Source organism: Populus alba, chromosome 10 (genome assembly GCF_005239225.2).
Source record: "Populus alba chromosome 10, ASM523922v2, whole genome shotgun sequence".
Classification (NCBI taxonomy): domain Eukaryota; kingdom Viridiplantae; phylum Streptophyta; class Magnoliopsida; order Malpighiales; family Salicaceae; genus Populus; species Populus alba.
Window position 1 is genome coordinate 8647391 of NC_133293.1, and position 17904 is coordinate 8665294.

At 30.6% G+C, this 17904-nt stretch overlaps 2 protein-coding genes across 5 annotated transcripts; both read left to right on the forward strand.

Moving 5' to 3' along the window:
* The first annotated feature begins 10607 nt into the window (after positions 1–10607).
* LOC118048876 (cyanate hydratase) lies at positions 10608–13794 on the forward strand. Of its 2 annotated transcripts, none has more exons than XM_035058717.2 (4): positions 10608–10956; positions 11049–11120; positions 12150–12258; positions 13417–13553. In XM_035058717.2, the coding sequence occupies exons 1-4, from the start codon at positions 10688–10690 to the stop codon at positions 13432–13434; spliced, it is 468 nt and encodes a 155-aa protein (XP_034914608.1). In that variant the 5' UTR covers positions 10608–10687; the 3' UTR covers positions 13435–13553. The 2 variants fall into 2 exon arrangements, with proteins under 2 accessions (XP_034914608.1, XP_034914607.1); XM_035058716.2 differs by having other exon boundaries at positions 10609–10956; positions 13544–13794.
* Positions 13795–14259: 465 nt separating this feature from the next.
* On the forward strand, positions 14260–17278 carry LOC118048874 (multiple organellar RNA editing factor 2, chloroplastic). 3 transcript variants are annotated; one of them, XR_004687561.2, is made up of 5 exons: positions 14260–14784; positions 14893–14990; positions 15082–15147; positions 16639–16892; positions 16997–17278. XR_004687561.2 is itself a non-coding variant. In XM_035058715.2 (4 exons), the coding sequence occupies exons 1-4, from the start codon at positions 14366–14368 to the stop codon at positions 16779–16781; spliced, it is 726 nt and encodes a 241-aa protein (XP_034914606.1). In that variant the 5' UTR covers positions 14260–14365; the 3' UTR covers positions 16782–17278. The 3 variants fall into 3 exon arrangements, 1 of the variants encoding a protein (XP_034914606.1); XR_004687562.2 differs by having other exon boundaries at positions 16639–16868; XM_035058715.2 differs by having other exon boundaries at positions 16639–17278.
* Positions 17279–17904: the final 626 nt, after the last annotated feature.

A 17904-nucleotide genomic window follows, 5' to 3' on the forward strand; every position in this document is an offset into this window, starting at 1 on the left:
TAAACAAAAAAAACAAACAATCATAACGCAGCCATTGAGCAATTTGCTATGATATATCAACATCTTGGGGCGATTTATGTTTAGCAGGAAGTGGTTAAGTGCTTTTCAGGTTAATTCGGTGTGCATTTTCACTCGGGAAAATGCTTTTCAGTTTGGAATAGCTGGTTTGGCGAGGGACTTCAAGTTGAAGATATTTTCTTAGATGATTTGCCATTGTTAGGACTTGGATTCATGAACGGAAGTCAGCAAAAAAAATACCATTTTGGTGCAAAAAAAAATAAATTATATCTACATGTAGAGGGGTTGGTTGAGAGTAGGTGGTAAGTGAAAAAAACACTCTGAGACAGGTTGCATTCCTAAAATCACAATATATGTGCACTTTTAATTTAAAAAACAAAGGTTAAAAATACCTTAATAATAATTAAATTTGCTTGAATCCATTCTTCGGAGGAGGTACTAAGCGTAGAGTTGATAATTTCCTGGTAAATGGTACTGGTTTTTTCACTCCCATCCTTTCTTTTATCTAAGAAAAAAAAATATATATATATATATATATTTAATTTTCTTTCTCTAAAATTAAAAGAAAATTAATTATTCTCTCTATTTTTCACTAACCCTTCCATTTATGAAGGAATACATTAAGCATCCTTAAAAATCTAAACTCTTAACAATTGCTCTTGTAAAATTTCTTTTTCAATTTTATCCTTTACCAATATAAATGTTATAACAGATATATTTGGAGTCTCAAAGTTGATTGCTCATACTAAGGAATGTTTTGACCTTCTGTTCTTGCTTCTGTCCCCTTGCAGCTGGCATGGATTTGTGCAAGCCCTAGGCTGAAAAAAAAAAGGGGGGGGGGAGACACTAGCAAAGTTAATTAAGGGAAATGAAATTCATAATTAACAAACTTAAAATGCACAATTGAACGGGCTGCTATTTTAATATTGTAAGGTTACATTATCATCACTTTGAAGTGGGATTCTCATCGTGTGTTGTGCTCACTAAAATTAAGTTGATGATTCATTCATTTGATTTTTTCCAGCCTTTTTTTTTCATTATTGATTTTTCAGCATATTTTATATATATATTTGTTCGTCTAAAATAAATGTTTAGGAAAAGAAACAAAGTTATGATTATGACAACATCTTTAGACTCGGTCAATTGTTAAGTTCTAATATATATGAATTTGATGAGTTGTCATATTCAATTTTTTTGCTCAACCAGGCAAAGTCTAAGCATATATATAGGTTTGGAGAGTTGTGAGACTCATTACCCTCAAGTTTAGTCATGCATTGAATGTCCAAATATAAGTGATTCTGACATTAATTTTATCATGCTCTCAATTAAACCACATAATTCTATTAATGAGTTATAGATATGAATTACATATATTTTTCTCTTTAGCATATAAATGATATTTTAATATTATTAGAAAAGAACTTTTAAGTATTTCCCTCCACCAAATGATAAGAATGATCTTTAAAAAAAAATCGGATTTTATAATTTACTGTATATTTATTTTTAGTATCTATTTAAATATTATTGTCTTTTCTCTTTTTTTTTATTGTATAATTTAATTGTAAAATCATGTTAAAAAAACTGGCTTCTCCTCCTTTCTTGTAACAATAGCTCCTTTACTCCTTTACTCCTTTCTTGTAATTAACAATAGTTTATATATATAAGCTTGATAATAAAAATATTTGTTTCTTTTTGTCCACATTTCCCACAATTCTCACTTAGGTCCTTTCTAATAAAATATTTAGAACCAAATTGATAAAATTCACAAGTATAAGACCCAATTAAAAATAATATACAAGTGAGGGATTGAATTGAGGGTTTCTGGTTCCTTAATTACAAGTTTATCGTGTAGTCTATGTGCATGTTGCCAAAGTACTAGTTCAAACTGGACCATAGCTCTCAAGCCTCTAACTCTAGCTTGTTCGGTTATCTAGAAACCCTTCAACAATGCCCTAGTTCTGATCTGAAGAGAGGACAAGAAATATAATGATTATTCAATTAATGAGCTGGCTAGGGCTAGGCATTAAATTTTTGCCGGCATTTGACGTGTGATGCTGGGCGTCCATGGCATGTCTCCGTTAAATACTGCCGTGCTAGTTATGATCTTGTGTAGTGCGTTTATCATTAGCGTTTGTACGGTTTTATGCGTTTAGAACTTATAATTCTTTTTTATATTTTCATATTGTATTGATACAAAATTGTTAAGAATAAATTAAAACAAAAAAATTATTTTAATATATATTTTTTAAATAAAAATATTTTAACTAACACATTAGCAGACGAGTTCTTAAACATGATGCCTCTTATAGTTGGAACAGTTCACAGACAGGTTAAGCAAGGAATTTTTTAACGTGAGTGTTCGGATAATTTATACATTTTTTGATTAATTTTATAAATTTTAAAATTAAAAAATATATAAAGAAAAACTGGATTTTAGTTCTTCCTAACATGTTGCCAGCCCTGGTGTTCCTGGAAAATAAAGATTCTCTTGCACTGATAGATGCTGCTAATGTAGATAGATTGCTAAAATTCATTCAGAAAAAACATTAATTTCAAGAAATATAAACTCTTACAAGGATATTCAACTACCAGACCAGGTTTAGCAGACGCAGAAAGAGAGAGAGACTGAAAGAACACTCAAGTCTGGCAAACAAACACAGAGGGGGGAGAGAGAGAGAGAGAGAGGGGAGGAAACAATGCAGAAGAATGGAGAGGGAGTGTGTGCCACCGGAGGAAGTGGTTGCGTCGGGTCTCAGCTTGTCCGTCTCCTTCTCGACCGTGTTCACGCCGCCGTAAGAAATCTTTGTACGTTCAAAAAACGAGTTGTAGTCCAATGTTGTTAGTAGCTGTCGTCCTGCTGTGTTTTGCTAATTTTCGTAGGAATGGTAACAAATCTTATACACGTGAGAGATGCTCATTGGCCCAAGTCCTCCAGTTTGTATTTAAAAGAAATAATGATACAAATTATTTTCTTATTAGCTCAAAACACACACCTATTCCTCAATTGATCAGTTGATATTGATTGGGATGGATTAAAAAAATATTATGATGGAAAAAAAAAAAACAAAAAGTCATTTTAGAACATGTGCATATAATATATTTCACGCTCTCTATCCATATTTAATTTAATGAAATATTATAGATTGTATTATATGGCTTTACAATTTTACTAGTAAAGGGTTTAATTGAAAGATAATGATGGTGTAAATGATATATAATTCAACTATTATCTTGTCATATTTTTTAAATAATTTAAAGGGTTTTGATATGGATTATATAGCATGAAAGCAATTTCATTGTCTTTTTTTATATTCTTACTTATTGACAAAAAAATAAAAGTCGATGTACTTATTAGATTAAAGTTTATAATATAAAATCTCAATTGGTTTAAATCAAAATAATAAAAAACAAATATATATTGTAAGAATCATCTGGATTTTTTTGTTTAAAAAATTTATCTTGATTTCTCGCTTCTTAAATATTCTTTGATGTTTTTTTATATGAACATATAACACATGAGATCTATCTCATTTTATAATATTCACGTGTAGCACAATGTGATCAGGCACCTGCTTTTCATTTTAAATAGAGTTTTTTATTGGTTATCGTGTTGTGCTAAACAGTGTCTGGTTAAAATCTTTTGTTGTGCTTTGACATATGTAATTAAAAAAAACAACGGAGAAGAACTTGAGGTCTTGACCCAGTAGTTGAATGGACTTGTTCTTTTTCTCTGCATCCTGGGTTCAAACCTCATTGTGCACGCCTGTCAGCCCCGCGGTGCCTTATATGTTCACTGGGTTTGCAGGATGTTCAGTAAGCTGTGGGATTAGTCGTGGTGCCCGCAAGCTGGCCCGGACATCCATGCAAATAAAAAAAAAAAAAACAACGGAGAAACTTTAGGAGAAACTTTAAGATGTGTAATTTATCTAGTTAAGTTTTAGATTTATTTTTTAAATGTAATTAATTTAAATTTTACAAATTATATGGTTATTGAAGGTTACATAGTCATTAATTTTAAAACTCATAAAATTAGTCGAGATACGCATAATCTAATCTAGACATCCAAGTTAATAAATATAAAAAAACAATGAAGAAAATTGTCATTTTAATTAAAATAAAAATACATACTATAATAAGCAGCTATGTTTTTTTTTTTATTATTATTAAAAGAGGGGGTAGCCTACTTTATTTCAAGAGCAGAATGGTTTTCTCTAAAAATGATATTTACTTTGATTTAAAAAAATATTAATTAAACACTATTTTTAGATAAAAACAGCTAAAAACAGTTATGTTTAGATCTCTTACACGTATGACCATATTCATGTGTCAAAATCAAAGCTTTCTGCGTAACATTCCTTGCAAATTGCTATTGTTTTAATACTATATAGATAATATACAATATGGTTATATGAAAAAAAAATATATAAAACTACTTAGAATAAAAAAATAATTAATATGGTTATTAAACCTGTTTTGGAGTCTACTAAACATAAAGCCTGGATTACAAGCTATAAATGTTAACTCATTTCAAAAAAAAAAAAAAAAATTAAAAACATCAAAACATTATAATTTTAATTTTTTTAAAATCAATTGAATTTTAACAAAATTATAAATAGATCTATTAAGTATATTGAATATATTTAAAAGGCGTTTCAGAATATAATAGCGATTATTTTTTAAAATATTTTTTATTTTAAAATATATAAAAATAATATTTTTAACATCAATATATCAAAATAATTTTAAAATATCAAAAATATATTAATTTAAAATAAATAAATAATAAAATATATTTTTTTAATCGTTCACAAGCTATACATGTGAATCCTTCATTTCAATTAAAAAAAAATTAAAACACCAGAACACTAGAATTTTAATTTTAAAAAAAAATAACTCGGGTTTTGACATAATAATAAAAAAAATGTATCGGATAATCCGAGTACACTTCAAGCTTTGACACCCAGTCCAGTATAGAAAGGGGGTCGGCTAGGTTGGGGATGAACGGCTAGTAAAAGGTGGAAATCAAACAACGACGAAGTCCAGAGATGACCACAGGTCTTGTAATGTCCGAGCACAGGCAGCGTTGAATCGACATGGTATCAGAAAGAAGAAGAAGCTTCCACCAACTAGCTTGCGAGCAAAAAGGCTAAACATTGAGCAATTTGTTTAATTTCCGGTGTAAGAATTTAATCCGGACCATGACAGCTGGATCGAGGCAAGTAGAAAGAGAAATTTGACAGCTTCTCTTGACAGATATGTGCGTTGAAGAAGAAAAGGAGAGGAAGAAGACGATGGGAAGCAAACATAATCCCTAGATCGAAAATGATCGCTCGACGTGGACTTATTAAGGGTGGAAAATGAAAAACGGAACCCGTCAGCCTGAGGATATGCTGACGTGGCACTTCCACTTGTTCTTGATGGATTCAAGGGCCAGTATAAATTAGATAGAGTTTATGAATAAACTAAGAGTTTCAAATATTTAGTTTAGCAAAAATAGTAGGTTTAAATTAGGTCTATAAATTTTATATTTTTTGCTGTTTTGATTATTTTTTTAGTTAAGTTTTGGATTTCAATTACTTTTTGTACATAATTTTGAATTTTTTTATTAGGTTTGTTAATAACAAGTTTTTTTGTTTTTGTGTTTAAAAAACATTTCTGAAAATTTAAAAAACTTGTTTTTTTCTTTAAAATAAATTTTTGTATGATTTTGGATTGTTTTTATATGCTAATTTTAAAAATAAATTTTAAATAATTAAAAAAATTATTTTAATATATTTTAAAGTAAAAATCATTTTAAAAATCACCACAATCTTTTTCATTATATTATTGAATTATGGACTTTTAAGAAAATATTATAGTCTTCTCTACCTATTTCTCTATTGTTCAGTAATGTAATATTAGGGTTGCAAAATCTAATTTTTATCTATGCTATACCAATGTTAATATTATGCCATTGGATTAAATTTGTAATTCTGTAAGCAAAATAAGATAATTTCGAATTACTTTTTCTGTGGGTTTTGTAATGAGAAAGTTTATGGAGGAAGAATTTTTATTATTATTATTAAAAAATTTAAATTTTGATAAAAAAAAAATTCCAGTTTTAGAGGATGACTATGGTTATTTTTTAAAATAATTTTTTATTTAAAAATTAATTATTCATTAATCATAATTTTTTTACATGCTATTAAATTAAAAATAATACAATAAATTTTCTTATATGCTGATCCTGGGATTTAAATACAGGAAGTTAAGATAAAAAATCAAACTTTCTTATCCACAAGAACAACATCTTGAAGTTAATATTATTTTTCATACTAAAAATAAATAGAAAACCTATATACAAATTAATTGAAAATGTTACTTTTTATTACTTATTTGTATGAAAATATTACTTGTTATTAATTAAAAATAAATACTATATTTTCCAACGACGAACCAAGGCCCTCATGATTAGTGAGGAGTGACGTGGCTCACCAATTCTTCGTAGTCGACGCCATATCCTACCCTACCCTACCATATCGTTATTATTATTATTATTAACAATAAACTAAAACTGCTCAGTGTTTCACTGTGCAAGTCCACAGTAAAACGCTGAGATGTCTTCTTTTTCCGGGTTTTTTTTTTTTTTTTTTTTTTTTTTTTTTTTTTTTTTTTTTTTACATTTGACTTTTTTTTCCATGCTTTTTTTCTTCTTCTTTGTCTTTTTTAAGCTATTTTTTTTTAATTAATGTTTTTTTTTTAAAAAAAAAAATTTGTTAATATTAAATTTTTTTCTATTTAGTTATTAAATTTTCATGATATTGGGTTTGATGGGTTAACGCGGATTTTTTTTCTCTTTTTAATTAATTTTTTCGAATTCAATCCACAGTGAAACGCTTAGCTATTTTTGTTTTTTTTTTAAGCTGTTTTTTTTTTTCTTTGTTTTTTTAAGCTGTTTCTTTTTCTTTATTTTTTTTAATTAATATTTTTTTGTTTATTTTTTTTATTAATGTTTAATTTTTTTTCTATTTAGTTATCAAACTTTCAATACATGAGTTCCGGGTTTGACGCGTTAACCAGGATTTTTTTTTTGTTTTTCTTTTTAATTAATTTTTTTGTTAAATTTTTTTCTATTTAATTATCAAACTTTCATGACACGGATTCCGGGTTTGAGGGGTTAACCCAGCTATTTCTGGGTTAACCCGTAAATTTTTTTTTTCCTATTCAGTTATCAAACTTTCATGACACGAATCACAAATTTAACGGGTTGACCTGGTTTGAAGGGTTAACCCAGTTAATTCAGATTTTTTTCTCTTTTTTTTCATTAGTTTTTTTTTTACGTGAAGGCTTTTTTTTTTAATTAATATGTTTTTTGTTTAGTATTTTTGTTTTTTTGTTTTGATTTTTAATTATTTTTTTAAAATTTAGTTTGTTAATACTGAGTTTTTTTCTATTTAGTTATCAAACTTTCATAACACGAATCCCAGGTTTGATGAATTAACCTGATTTGACGGGTTAACCGAGTTAATTCAGATTTTTTTTTTCTTTTTCTTCATTAGTTTTTTTTCTTCCTGTAGGTTTTTTTTCCTTTGTTTTTGTTCTTTTTAATTAATATTTTTTTTTGTTCATTTTAGTTTATTAAGGTTAATTGTTTTCTATTTAGTTATCACACTCTCATGACACGAATCTCAGGTTTGACAGGTTAACCTGATTTGGTGGGTTAACCCAGTTGATTCATATTTTTTTTTCTTTTTATTTATTAGTTTTTTTTTTTTTCCAATTTCATCTTTAAATATTGTAATTAACTATAACTAAAAGACATAAATCTTTTTTCTTTCAATTTTATGACATGAATTCCAAGTTTGACGGGTTAAACCAGTTGATTAAGATTTTTTTTTTCTTAAGTAGCTTTTTTCTTTTGATTTGATCTTTTTAATATCGATTTGATTAAGAATTAAACTTTAAGATTTGTTTTGTATACTGGTCATTAAATTATTGTGATCTCATGAGGAGATTTTACTGTACCCCTCCTTGCAAAGCATTATTCATCGGAATAATGTTTTGTTTTATTGTTTTCTTCATTCCAATTAATCTTTTTTCTTTTTAATTTCATTCTGTAAAATTAAATTTTTTTTCTTTTTAATTATCACACTTTTATAACAAAACCTTGCAACCAGACTCATATCAAAGGCTCCGGGTTTGATGTTGCAACAAAACCCACTTAAACTTGGGTCATGCAAGTTTAATATTATTATTAATATTATAAATAAAATTTTTGGATCATGAGTAACAGATAGACCCAATGCTTTTAAGTATAACTTTGTAGAAAAACCTAACACTCTTAAATTTTAATTTTTTTAAATATTTTTTATATAAAAAAATTGACCCGCAGCGTAGCGCGAGCCACGTATTATTATAACAATAGCTAAAACAGCTCAGTATTTCACTGTGCAAGTCCACAGTGAAACGCTGAGCTATCTTCTTTTTCTGTTTTTTGTTTTTTTTTTTTTTAAGGCTGTTTTTTTTTTCTTTTTATAAGTTGTTTTTTTTTTTTTAATGAATGTTTTTTTTTTTTGTTAATGTTAAATTTTTTTCTATTTAATTATCAAATTTTTATGATACAAGTTTTGGGTTTGATGGGTTAACCCGGATTTTTTTTTCTGGTTTTTCTTTTTAATTAGTTTTTTCGGGTGCAGTCCATATTGAAACTCTTAGCTGCCTTTTTTTATGCTTTGTTTTTTTGAGGTTTTTTTTTCTTTTTTTTTTTTTTTAACCTGTTTTGTTTTTCTTTTTTTTTTTAATTAATATTTTTTTTGTTTAATTTTTTTTGTTAATGTTAAATTTTTTTCTGTTTAGTTATCAAACTTTTATTACATGGGTTACGGGTTTGACGCGTTAACTCGAATTTTTTCTGATTTTTCTTTTTAATTAATTTTTCATTTAATTTAGTTTGTTAATGTCAAATTTTTTCTATTTAGTTATAAAATTTTCATAACACGGATTCCGGGTTTGATGGATTAACCCAACTAATTCTGGGTTAACCCGTAAATTTTTTTTTTCTATTCAGTTATCAAACTTTCATGACACGAATCCCAAATTTGATGGTTTAATCTGGTTTGAAGGATTAACCCAGTTAATTCAGATTGTTTTTTCTTTTTCTTCATTGGTTTTTTTCTTCATGTAGGTTTTTTTTTAATTAATATTTTTTTTGTTTAGTATTTTTGTTCTTTTTGCTTTATAATTATTATTTTTAAATTTAGTATGTTAATATTAAGTTTTTTTATGTTTAGTTATCAAACTTTCATGACACGAATACCAGGTTTGACGGATTAACCTGGTTTGACGGGTTAACCCAGTTAATTCAATTTTTTTTTTCGTTAGTTTTTTTTTTCTTCATGTAGGTTTTTTTCCCTTTATTTTTGTTCTTTTTAATTAATATTTTTTTTTCATTTTAGTTTATTAATGTTAATTGTTTTCTATTTAGTTATCTCACTCTCATGACACGAATCTTAGGTTTGACGGGTTAACCTGATTTGGTGGGTTAACCCAGTTGATTCATATTTTTTTTTCTTTTTTTTTATTAGCCTTTTCTTCCAATTTCATCTTTAAATATTATAATTAACTATAACTAAAGACATCAATTTTTTTTTCTTTTAATTTTATGACATGAATCCCAAGTTTGACGGGTTAAACCAGTTGATTAAGATTTTTTTTCTTTTTCTTAAGTAATTTTTTTCTTTCAATTTCATCTTTTAATACCGATTTGATTAAGAATTCAACTTTATGATTTGTTTTGTTTACTGGTCATTAAATTATTGTGATCTCATGAGGGGATTTTACTATACCCTTCCTTGCAAAGCACCATTCATCATAATAATGGTTTGCTTTATTGTTTTTTATTTTCAATTATTTTTTTTTAAGTTTTATTCTGTAATATTAAATGTTTTTTCTTTTTAATTATCATACTTTTATAACAAAACCTTGCAACCAGATTCATATTAAAAGCTTCGAGTTTGATGTTGCAATCAAACTCACTTAAACTTGGATCATGCAAGTTTAATATTATTATTAATATTATAAATATAACTTTTGGGTAAGGAGTGATAGACAAACCTAATGCTCTTAGTATAACTTTGTAGAAAAACATAATACTCTTAAATTTTAATTTTTTTTTAATATTTTTTATATAAAAAAATTGACCCGCAGCGGAGCGCGGGCCATATAACTAGTAAAAAACTAAATCACGTTGAAAAAATACCGTGGACCAAACATTATGTTTCCTCTCACCTTTCACTTAGATTTACTATGTGATTTTTTTTTTTCATTTTGATCACCAAGGTTTTGTTTTGAGTGATTTCATTCTTTTGTGGCCAAATTAAAGGTTAATTTCTCTAGATTTGTTGAGGAAGAGCAAGATTGAAAGAAAGAGGACTAAAATAAGAATGGAGAAGAAAATAGATGGTAACTTTGAAATTGGGTAAAAAGTTCACTTTTATGAGTTTATCTTAATTTTTAAAATGATAAACTTTCAGTCCCTCGCCATCATAACAATTCAATGTCGGTCCAAAACTTCATTCTACTTATGTTTTAGTCCCTAGTTAGGACCTAATCCACTTCCCACTTGCTCATCTCACTGAGACGAGACAAAAAGAGAAGGAAAAAACTAGTCTGATCACTGCTTCATCTTCAAATGGAAGAGAACAAAAAGACAATAATCAACCGCCTGGAGGCCGTGAAGCGCCATTCCGGCAAGAGCTGCAGTCAGATAGCAGAGCAAACTGGGCTGACAAATGTGTATGTGGCCCAGTTACTAAGACGTCAGGCTCAACTGAACCCTGATACTGCCCCAAAGCTACGGGCAGCCTTACCTGAGCTGCCCGAGGACCTGATTCAGGAAATGATGAGACCTCCCATGAGGTCCTATGACCCCAACTTGATTCAAGAACCTTGTGTTTACAGGTGGGTTTTCGCTCTGTTTCTCAAAATTTCAACTTTGCATTTTTTGGTTAAGGTCTGAGAATTAGTGAGATGTTGAAATGTTTTGTATGTAGGTTGAATGAGGCAGTGATGCATTTTGGTGAGAGTATAAAGGAAATCATCAATGAAGAGTTTGGTGATGGCATGTAAGTTTATTACTATTCCTGTTTGTTTAAATTATCTATGAGGTAGCTATTTCTTTCAAGTTTTGTTTTCGTGTTGCTGTGATGAATCGAATTTACAGAATCAGATTTACCGTAATTTTGTCATTATTTTATCAATTTGAAACTCAACTTCTATTAATTCAATCTGGGCAAGTATACATTGGTGTTTTGCATTGGGACTCACTTGGCCTCCAAGTCCTGTATATTTGCTTTGAAACTGGATCCCATTACCTTTTATAACTATAATGAAATGCGTTCCGTAACCGAACACCATTTAAGTGCAAACTTGTACTTCTCTTGTCTTGTCCGTGCTTCTACAGATTTTGCAGCTCAGAAGTTAGTCTAAAATGTTGTTGCTTATACTAGCATTTTATTTTCTGTAGTTGAAATGGACACTCAATTGTAAATTTTTCGTCAGCTATTACGAGGAAGCAGTGAGCATTTAAATGATGAGGTTTCATTATCAAGACTCAAGAGTGATTCAGGATGATGTTTTTCTTGTTTGAGTACTTGAGTTGAAGTTTCATTATGGAGAGTGATTCAGGATGATGTTTTGCTAGTTTGAGTACTTGAGTTGTTGGATTTCTTAAATTGAAAACTCAATAAAACAAGGCATGTAGTTGAGCGCTTAACGAGTGGAGGTCTTTTATCCTTTTCCACTCTAGATGACAAAAGTTCAACAGTCAGAGTTTGTGTTTCCTTTATTTTCTTATGAACAGTCAAATCAAGCATGCAGTAGATCCATTGCTCTTGTCTTTTCTTAAAATGTTGTCTACTATACTGTTGTGATATGTGTCCAAGATGTTGGTGCATCCTAATTGCTATCGTTGCTTGGCCCAACTTTGGGAAAACTACTGTGTGTGTCGTCCATAAAGGAAAAAATGAAAAGAGGTTGACTTGAAATTCACAATTTGCTCAATGCTTAAGGTTAGATAAATGAAGTTCATGTTATTTGATTATCGAGTATCAACTTAATTCGTTTACTCATTTGCTGTCTACTCTTTTGGTCAGCATGTCAGCTATAGACTTCTACTGTTCTGTTGACAAAGTGAAAGGTGTAGATGGAAAGGATCGTGTAGTTGTGACATTTGATGGGAAGTATCTGCCTTATACTGAGCAGGTTCGTGGCCTTCTACTTCTATGACTGCTTCCTTTTTTTTCTCCCTATTGGGGGTGATATTGCTTATAAATAATAAACAATTCTGGACAGGTCCTAATTTTACCATGATCCACATTTGTTATAGAGTCATGAATACTTAAGGAATTTTCTTAGACATTCATATGATATCATATTTTTTATAATTTGATAAAGTTTGAGCTACTTATCTGATGTTGATTTTAATTTTAGTTATTCTGGTGGACTACCTGGATATCGCTACTTAGGACTGCTTTTAATTATTCTGGTGCCCTGCAAAAACGTTTTGAGTGATCTTGGGTTGGTGTATGCAAATTATGGTAGATTAGCAACTATTTTGGAAGAAATTGGGATGTCATTACTGCCATGAATAGTAGCCGGGGTACTGTAGCAAGAAGAACATTGACGGGGAATAAGAACAAGAAGCACTCAGAGAAACTGAGAACAGACGAAACACTCTTAGGCTGCAGCTGTCAAACCAACCAAAAGACTTATAATTCTATGTTTCAGGTCTGAATATGTGCTTCTTTTAGGCACCAAAAGCTTAGTAGTTCTAAGTCAAGCAGGAAATAGAAGCAACGTAGAAAAAAGGAAATCATGAGACATAACTAACAGAAAGCTCCTAAATACTGCTATAATTTCCTACATAAATTATAAACAAATATTCTGAATAGTATTAAAATTTCTGAATTAGATTAATCCCCAAATAGAATAGATCTAGAAGAAAAACTAAAATTTACTTGTGAAGATTCAAATTAAAACCATTCATTTCATTCGTCTCATTTGCATCACATGGTTATCTTTTGCTGACCGTCTCTCTCACTCTCTCTCTCATTCAGAGGTTTAATTTCTATTTGATTTGGTTTGATTTTTTTAAAGTAATGAGCATTGGCATGAATAACCAAGTAAAATGAAATATTTTAAGTTCTTTAAGTATAAACAGCGTCCGAGGTGCTATTGAAATTGTCAATATTGTCATGCAATGAGAATAATATCATACCATCACCAATACAAAGAAATGGATCGAGTACAAAAGAAAACAGCAGGAAAAGAAATTGTGCTTTACTTAAGTAGTCAAGATTTTGAACTGATACATGATTGCGCAGTACATCTCAAATGCTTTCTCTTATTCTGCTGCTGTAGGATCATGTTGTTCTGTAAACAGAATTGCGGGCATTTAAAGCTACTTTACATACAAAGTATTCTGTAGCATTCCTAGTTGAAAGTTAATCCAAACACAGCTTTGAATTTCTTGTATTTATGCTTACAGAAGTCAGAGCATATGGTTTCAAGACCAAGGCCTCATTGAAGTTGCTGAATCAGGATGTGGACACGGCAACCGCTCTTAATAAAGACATGGGACCTCCTGGGGGCTTTGTTAAATTACTTGGATATGGATTTTTTAGATAATCAATAAGAAGGTCAAGATCAAGAACTGTATTATTACTTGAATCCTTAATGTTTCCTGTTCTAATGTATGTTGTGCGTTTGAATGATAAAAGGTTGCCAAACATTCTATTAGTTTCGCATGTCTCGCCCCTTTTCAGTGTACTGGAAATTGTTTTTGCAGCAGTGATTCAAGCTTTTTGCCAAATGTAGAAAAGACATGGATCAAAATCCAGAATCCACCATATTTAAGTTACAACATGGAACCAAATGCAGGAAACACAAATGATCTTTAGCATGAACTGAATAGAGAGCATATAACATTACAAGGCATGTCTAGTTCATTTATTTGAAAGGAAATTGTTGTGGGGCAAATATATGTGCCTCTGTTGAAATGATCCTTCTCAGGTGGATGGCTGGATGCCCTCTGAGAGACTGAGACACAGCAATAAAATTATAAAATAAAATTATTTGACATTTTCCCCCCACCTTTTAGCTATTTTTTCTCAAAGCAAAAATATTGAAAGCATTGACTAGGTATGTACTCTAAAGTCTAACCTAAAAGTCCCTAACTCAAGTCTTCTTCTAGGCCCAAGTCGAAAAACTCAAGAGAGGTAAGAAAATAAAGATAAATAGCCCCCTTCCAAAAACTCTCAACGGTCATAATCATCTCCTAAACCCTCATCTCTCTCGCTCTCTTATCAGAATGACCCCAACCCTAGTTCGCTCCCTCGCCACCCGCCACCTCAGTCTCTGCATCCTCCTCCCCAAACGCCTCCTCTCCACCTTCTCCATAACCCATCCTCCTTCACTTCCCACTGTTCTTCCCTGCCGCCAATCTCTACCCTCACTCTCTCACGCTCTACAATCCATCAACAAAACCACTAACCCCACCCGTTTCACGTCCATTCGATGCCGGGTCAATCGAGCTGGAAACTCGGGTTATTCGCCCCTGAACTCAGGGTCAAACTTTAGTGACCGGCCACCCAATGAGATGGCCCCGCTTTTCCCTGGTTGTGATTATGAGCACTGGCTTATTGTTATGGATAAGCCTGGTGGTGAGGGTGCTACTAAACAACAAATGATTGATTGCTATATTCAAACTCTTTCTAAAGTTGTTGGCAGGTAAAATGGGTAAATGGGTCTCGTTTTTTTAATTGAACGTTTCGATTTTTGTGGTTTTCTTGACTGCTTATCTTTTTTTATTATTGTTTTTTTTTTTGTTGTTATCAGTGAGGAGGAAGCAAAGAAGAAGATTTATAATGTTTCGTGTGAGAGGTATTTTGGGTTTGGATGCGAGATTGATGAGGAAACCTCTAACAAGCTTGAAGGTCTGTTCATTTTTTAAGTCACTGCAATTCAAAAGTTGGATTTACAATGCCTTTCCCACTTGGATTACTTTTTTATTTTCATTGTTAATAGGTCTGCCCGGTGTTCTCTTTGTCCTCCCGGATTCTTACGTTGACCCTGAATACAAGGACTATGGTGGTAAGGCTTTGTACTTCTTTCTAAGAGTGCTACTAATTTGCTTTTGTTTAGGACTCATCTAGAATTTCAGTGGTTAGGATAACTCTGTGCGTGTTGTTCTTTAACTCTGTGCGTTTGGAAGTAATATATTCTATGCATGTGCATCAATGTGATTTTGACAAAGATTTGGTGCATGAAGTTTTCGATAGGAAGAAATAATGGTGATGGCATGATTTGATTCTTCTTTAATGCACAGTCCATCTTGGCAAAGCTATAGAGTCTTATGGGCAATGTTTAGCTTTGAATGCTAATGGACTTATATCAAATTGTTCTCTCTATACTGTTCTGTGCTTTATATTCCATGGAGATGCAGATCAGTGGAGATGAAAAATGACTCCTACACCATTTGCCAAGTGTTTTAAAGATGAATTGTGTAGTTATTTCCTTGGTGAATGTTCTTATAGGTTGATTCTATCTCTTTGTTTATGAATTGCCGCCTGTTCTGTCTCGGTCCATCTTGGCCAGGCGAGTGTGTTTGGGAGTGTGGTAGCGGTTGCTTATCAAAATGCTTTTCATTACAAAACACATCAAATAATGTTTTTTTTATTTATTTTAAAAAAATTATTTTTGACACTAGCATATTAAAATGATCTGAAAATATTAATTTGAAGTAAAAACAAAAAATAAAAAAATTTCAATTTTTTTCAAAAGCTCTTCCGAAACACAATGCCAAGACTATGTCTAGCTTTGAATGCTAATGAACTCACATCAATCTACTAACATTACCTGTTCTTTTCTTCTTGTGCTCAATTGAGGTGCAGAATCATTTGATATGATACATAAATTTTATTGCTTTTGTAAAGTTCCTCTTAACTCACAGTCCATCTTGGCAAAGCTAAAGAGTCTTATGGGCAATGTTTAGCTTTGAATGCTAATGGACTTATATAAAATTGCTCTCTATACTGTTCTGTTCTTCATATTCCATGGAGATGCAGACCAGTGGAGATGAAATGCGTCTGCTACATTTTTTACTAATTGTTTGAAAGTTAAATTGTGTAGTTATTTCCTTGGTGAATTTATTGACAGGGTTGATTCTATTTTCTTTGTTTTATGGCTTGCTGCTTGTTCTTTCTTTTTCTGTCCTGAATAGAAAACTTTGATAGCTTGATGAATATCATTTGTTCAAACTGGCTGGTTGACCCTGCATTCGATCTCTGCCTTTGATATCTGTTCTTGAGATTGTAAAGGCTTATGGTTGTGGCTGCATGGTTAACTTTTGTCGGTTCTAGTAAGAAATGTTCTTCATCAATCCAAATTTTAGTCTGAACTTCCCTTTATTTTACGGGCCTAACTTCCTCTCAACTAACACAATGCTTTCAATGGACTAATTTTAGTCTGTTGCTTCTTCACCCTCATGGTGAAGAGGTTCTTTTCTCCCCATTGCATAGTTTAGAGACTTATTCGTCATAATATTCCTTTTCCTAATGTTGTATGGCTTTCTTTTAATGGCAGCTGAGTTATTTGTGAATGGAGAGATAGTTCAACGGCCACCTGAAAGGCAGAAAAGGGTGGAGCCACAGCCACAGAGAGCAAATGACAGACCAAGATATAATGACAGAACCCGATATGTGCGTCGCAGAGAAAATATGCGGTGAAGCAATGCATGGGAAAGCTTGCTGTATAGTTTCTGCAATTGGAAGCTTGTCCTGCGTGGTCATCAATGGTGTCCGTAACTATTTAATGTAGCCAGTTGAACCAAGGATATTGTATGTGATAATTTCGTGTTTCTCTCCTTGACATGTCCCAACGCGAAGCGTCTGAATGTAAATTCTGCTATCCTCGTAAGTTTTGCTTTTTTTGTTCCTTTCAGGTCAGGCGTATCAGCTGCTTGTTAGGTTTTACTTGCACTGAACACATGGTGGAAATTGTAAAATACTTTTCGGTGGTTGTCCACATTGAGGGGGGTGGTTTAGCTTTGTGGTTTTGCTCGTCCCTGTTAGCAGATAATGAACTCTGTGAGTATGGGATCCTCATACTTGCTCGCTGGAAAGAGCGTGTGGCCCCTTGAAGAAAGGGGAAATGTTTTGAATTATTACAGCAAAGCCTCGTTCATAAACTAGCTGGGGTTTGTAATATGATTTTTTTTGCACGATGTTCATGTTGGTAATGGTCCTGATAAGTGGACCCAGTGGCTCGTGTTTTTTTTCTGATTTGATAATGATAATTGTTTCACACCTCCTACTTAATGTGTGGTAACTGGTTACGTTTTAAAAAATGTTTTTTTGCTAAACTTAAATTGTAAAATTCAATCGTAAAACTATAAAATTATAAATAAAATGTTTTAATTAATTATATATTAACAGTATAACTATAATATAATTAAAATAAAAGTGAAATAAATAATAGAAAAGTTCAAGTTTTTTATTTTTTTTACATTGAATTTTTTAGAAAAATTAACTTATTTAAATGAATTTTTTTTAAATTTTAATAGATTATTTAACATTATATTAATTTATAATTTTTATTCTATATATTTGCAAGCTAAAATAGAAAAATATACCAATTGATATATTAATAATTACATAATGATATGTAAGAATATGAATAGGTATTTTTATTTTATGAAAATAAAATCCATAAATAACTTATATTGTTAAAAAAATTATAATAATTATAGTTAAAATTGAGCCTTTGATTATTATATTGCACAAGTTTTATAATATATAAATTTGGAACAATGAAAATGCTAAGATATTATTAGATTGCACAATTTTATAC

Excerpts from the sequence above, each read along its gene's own strand:
- LOC118048876 (XM_035058716.2), top strand. The coding sequence starts at position 10,688 with ATGGAAGAGAACAAAAAGACAATAATCAACCGCCTGGAGGCCGTGAAG. Across the intron at positions 11,121-12,149 it reads GAAGAGTTTGGTGATGGCAT|CATGTCAGCTATAGACTTCT; the intron begins GTAAGTTTATTA and ends TCTTTTGGTCAG. Across the intron at positions 12,259-13,543 it reads ATCTGCCTTATACTGAGCAG|AAGTCAGAGCATATGGTTTC; the intron begins GTTCGTGGCCTT and ends TTATGCTTACAG.
- LOC118048874 (XM_035058715.2), top strand. The coding sequence starts at position 14,366 with ATGACCCCAACCCTAGTTCGCTCCCTCGCCACCCGCCACCTCAGTCTC. Across the intron at positions 14,785-14,892 it reads CTTTCTAAAGTTGTTGGCAG|TGAGGAGGAAGCAAAGAAGA; the intron begins GTAAAATGGGTA and ends TGTTGTTATCAG. Across the intron at positions 14,991-15,081 it reads AACCTCTAACAAGCTTGAAG|GTCTGCCCGGTGTTCTCTTT; the intron begins GTCTGTTCATTT and ends CATTGTTAATAG.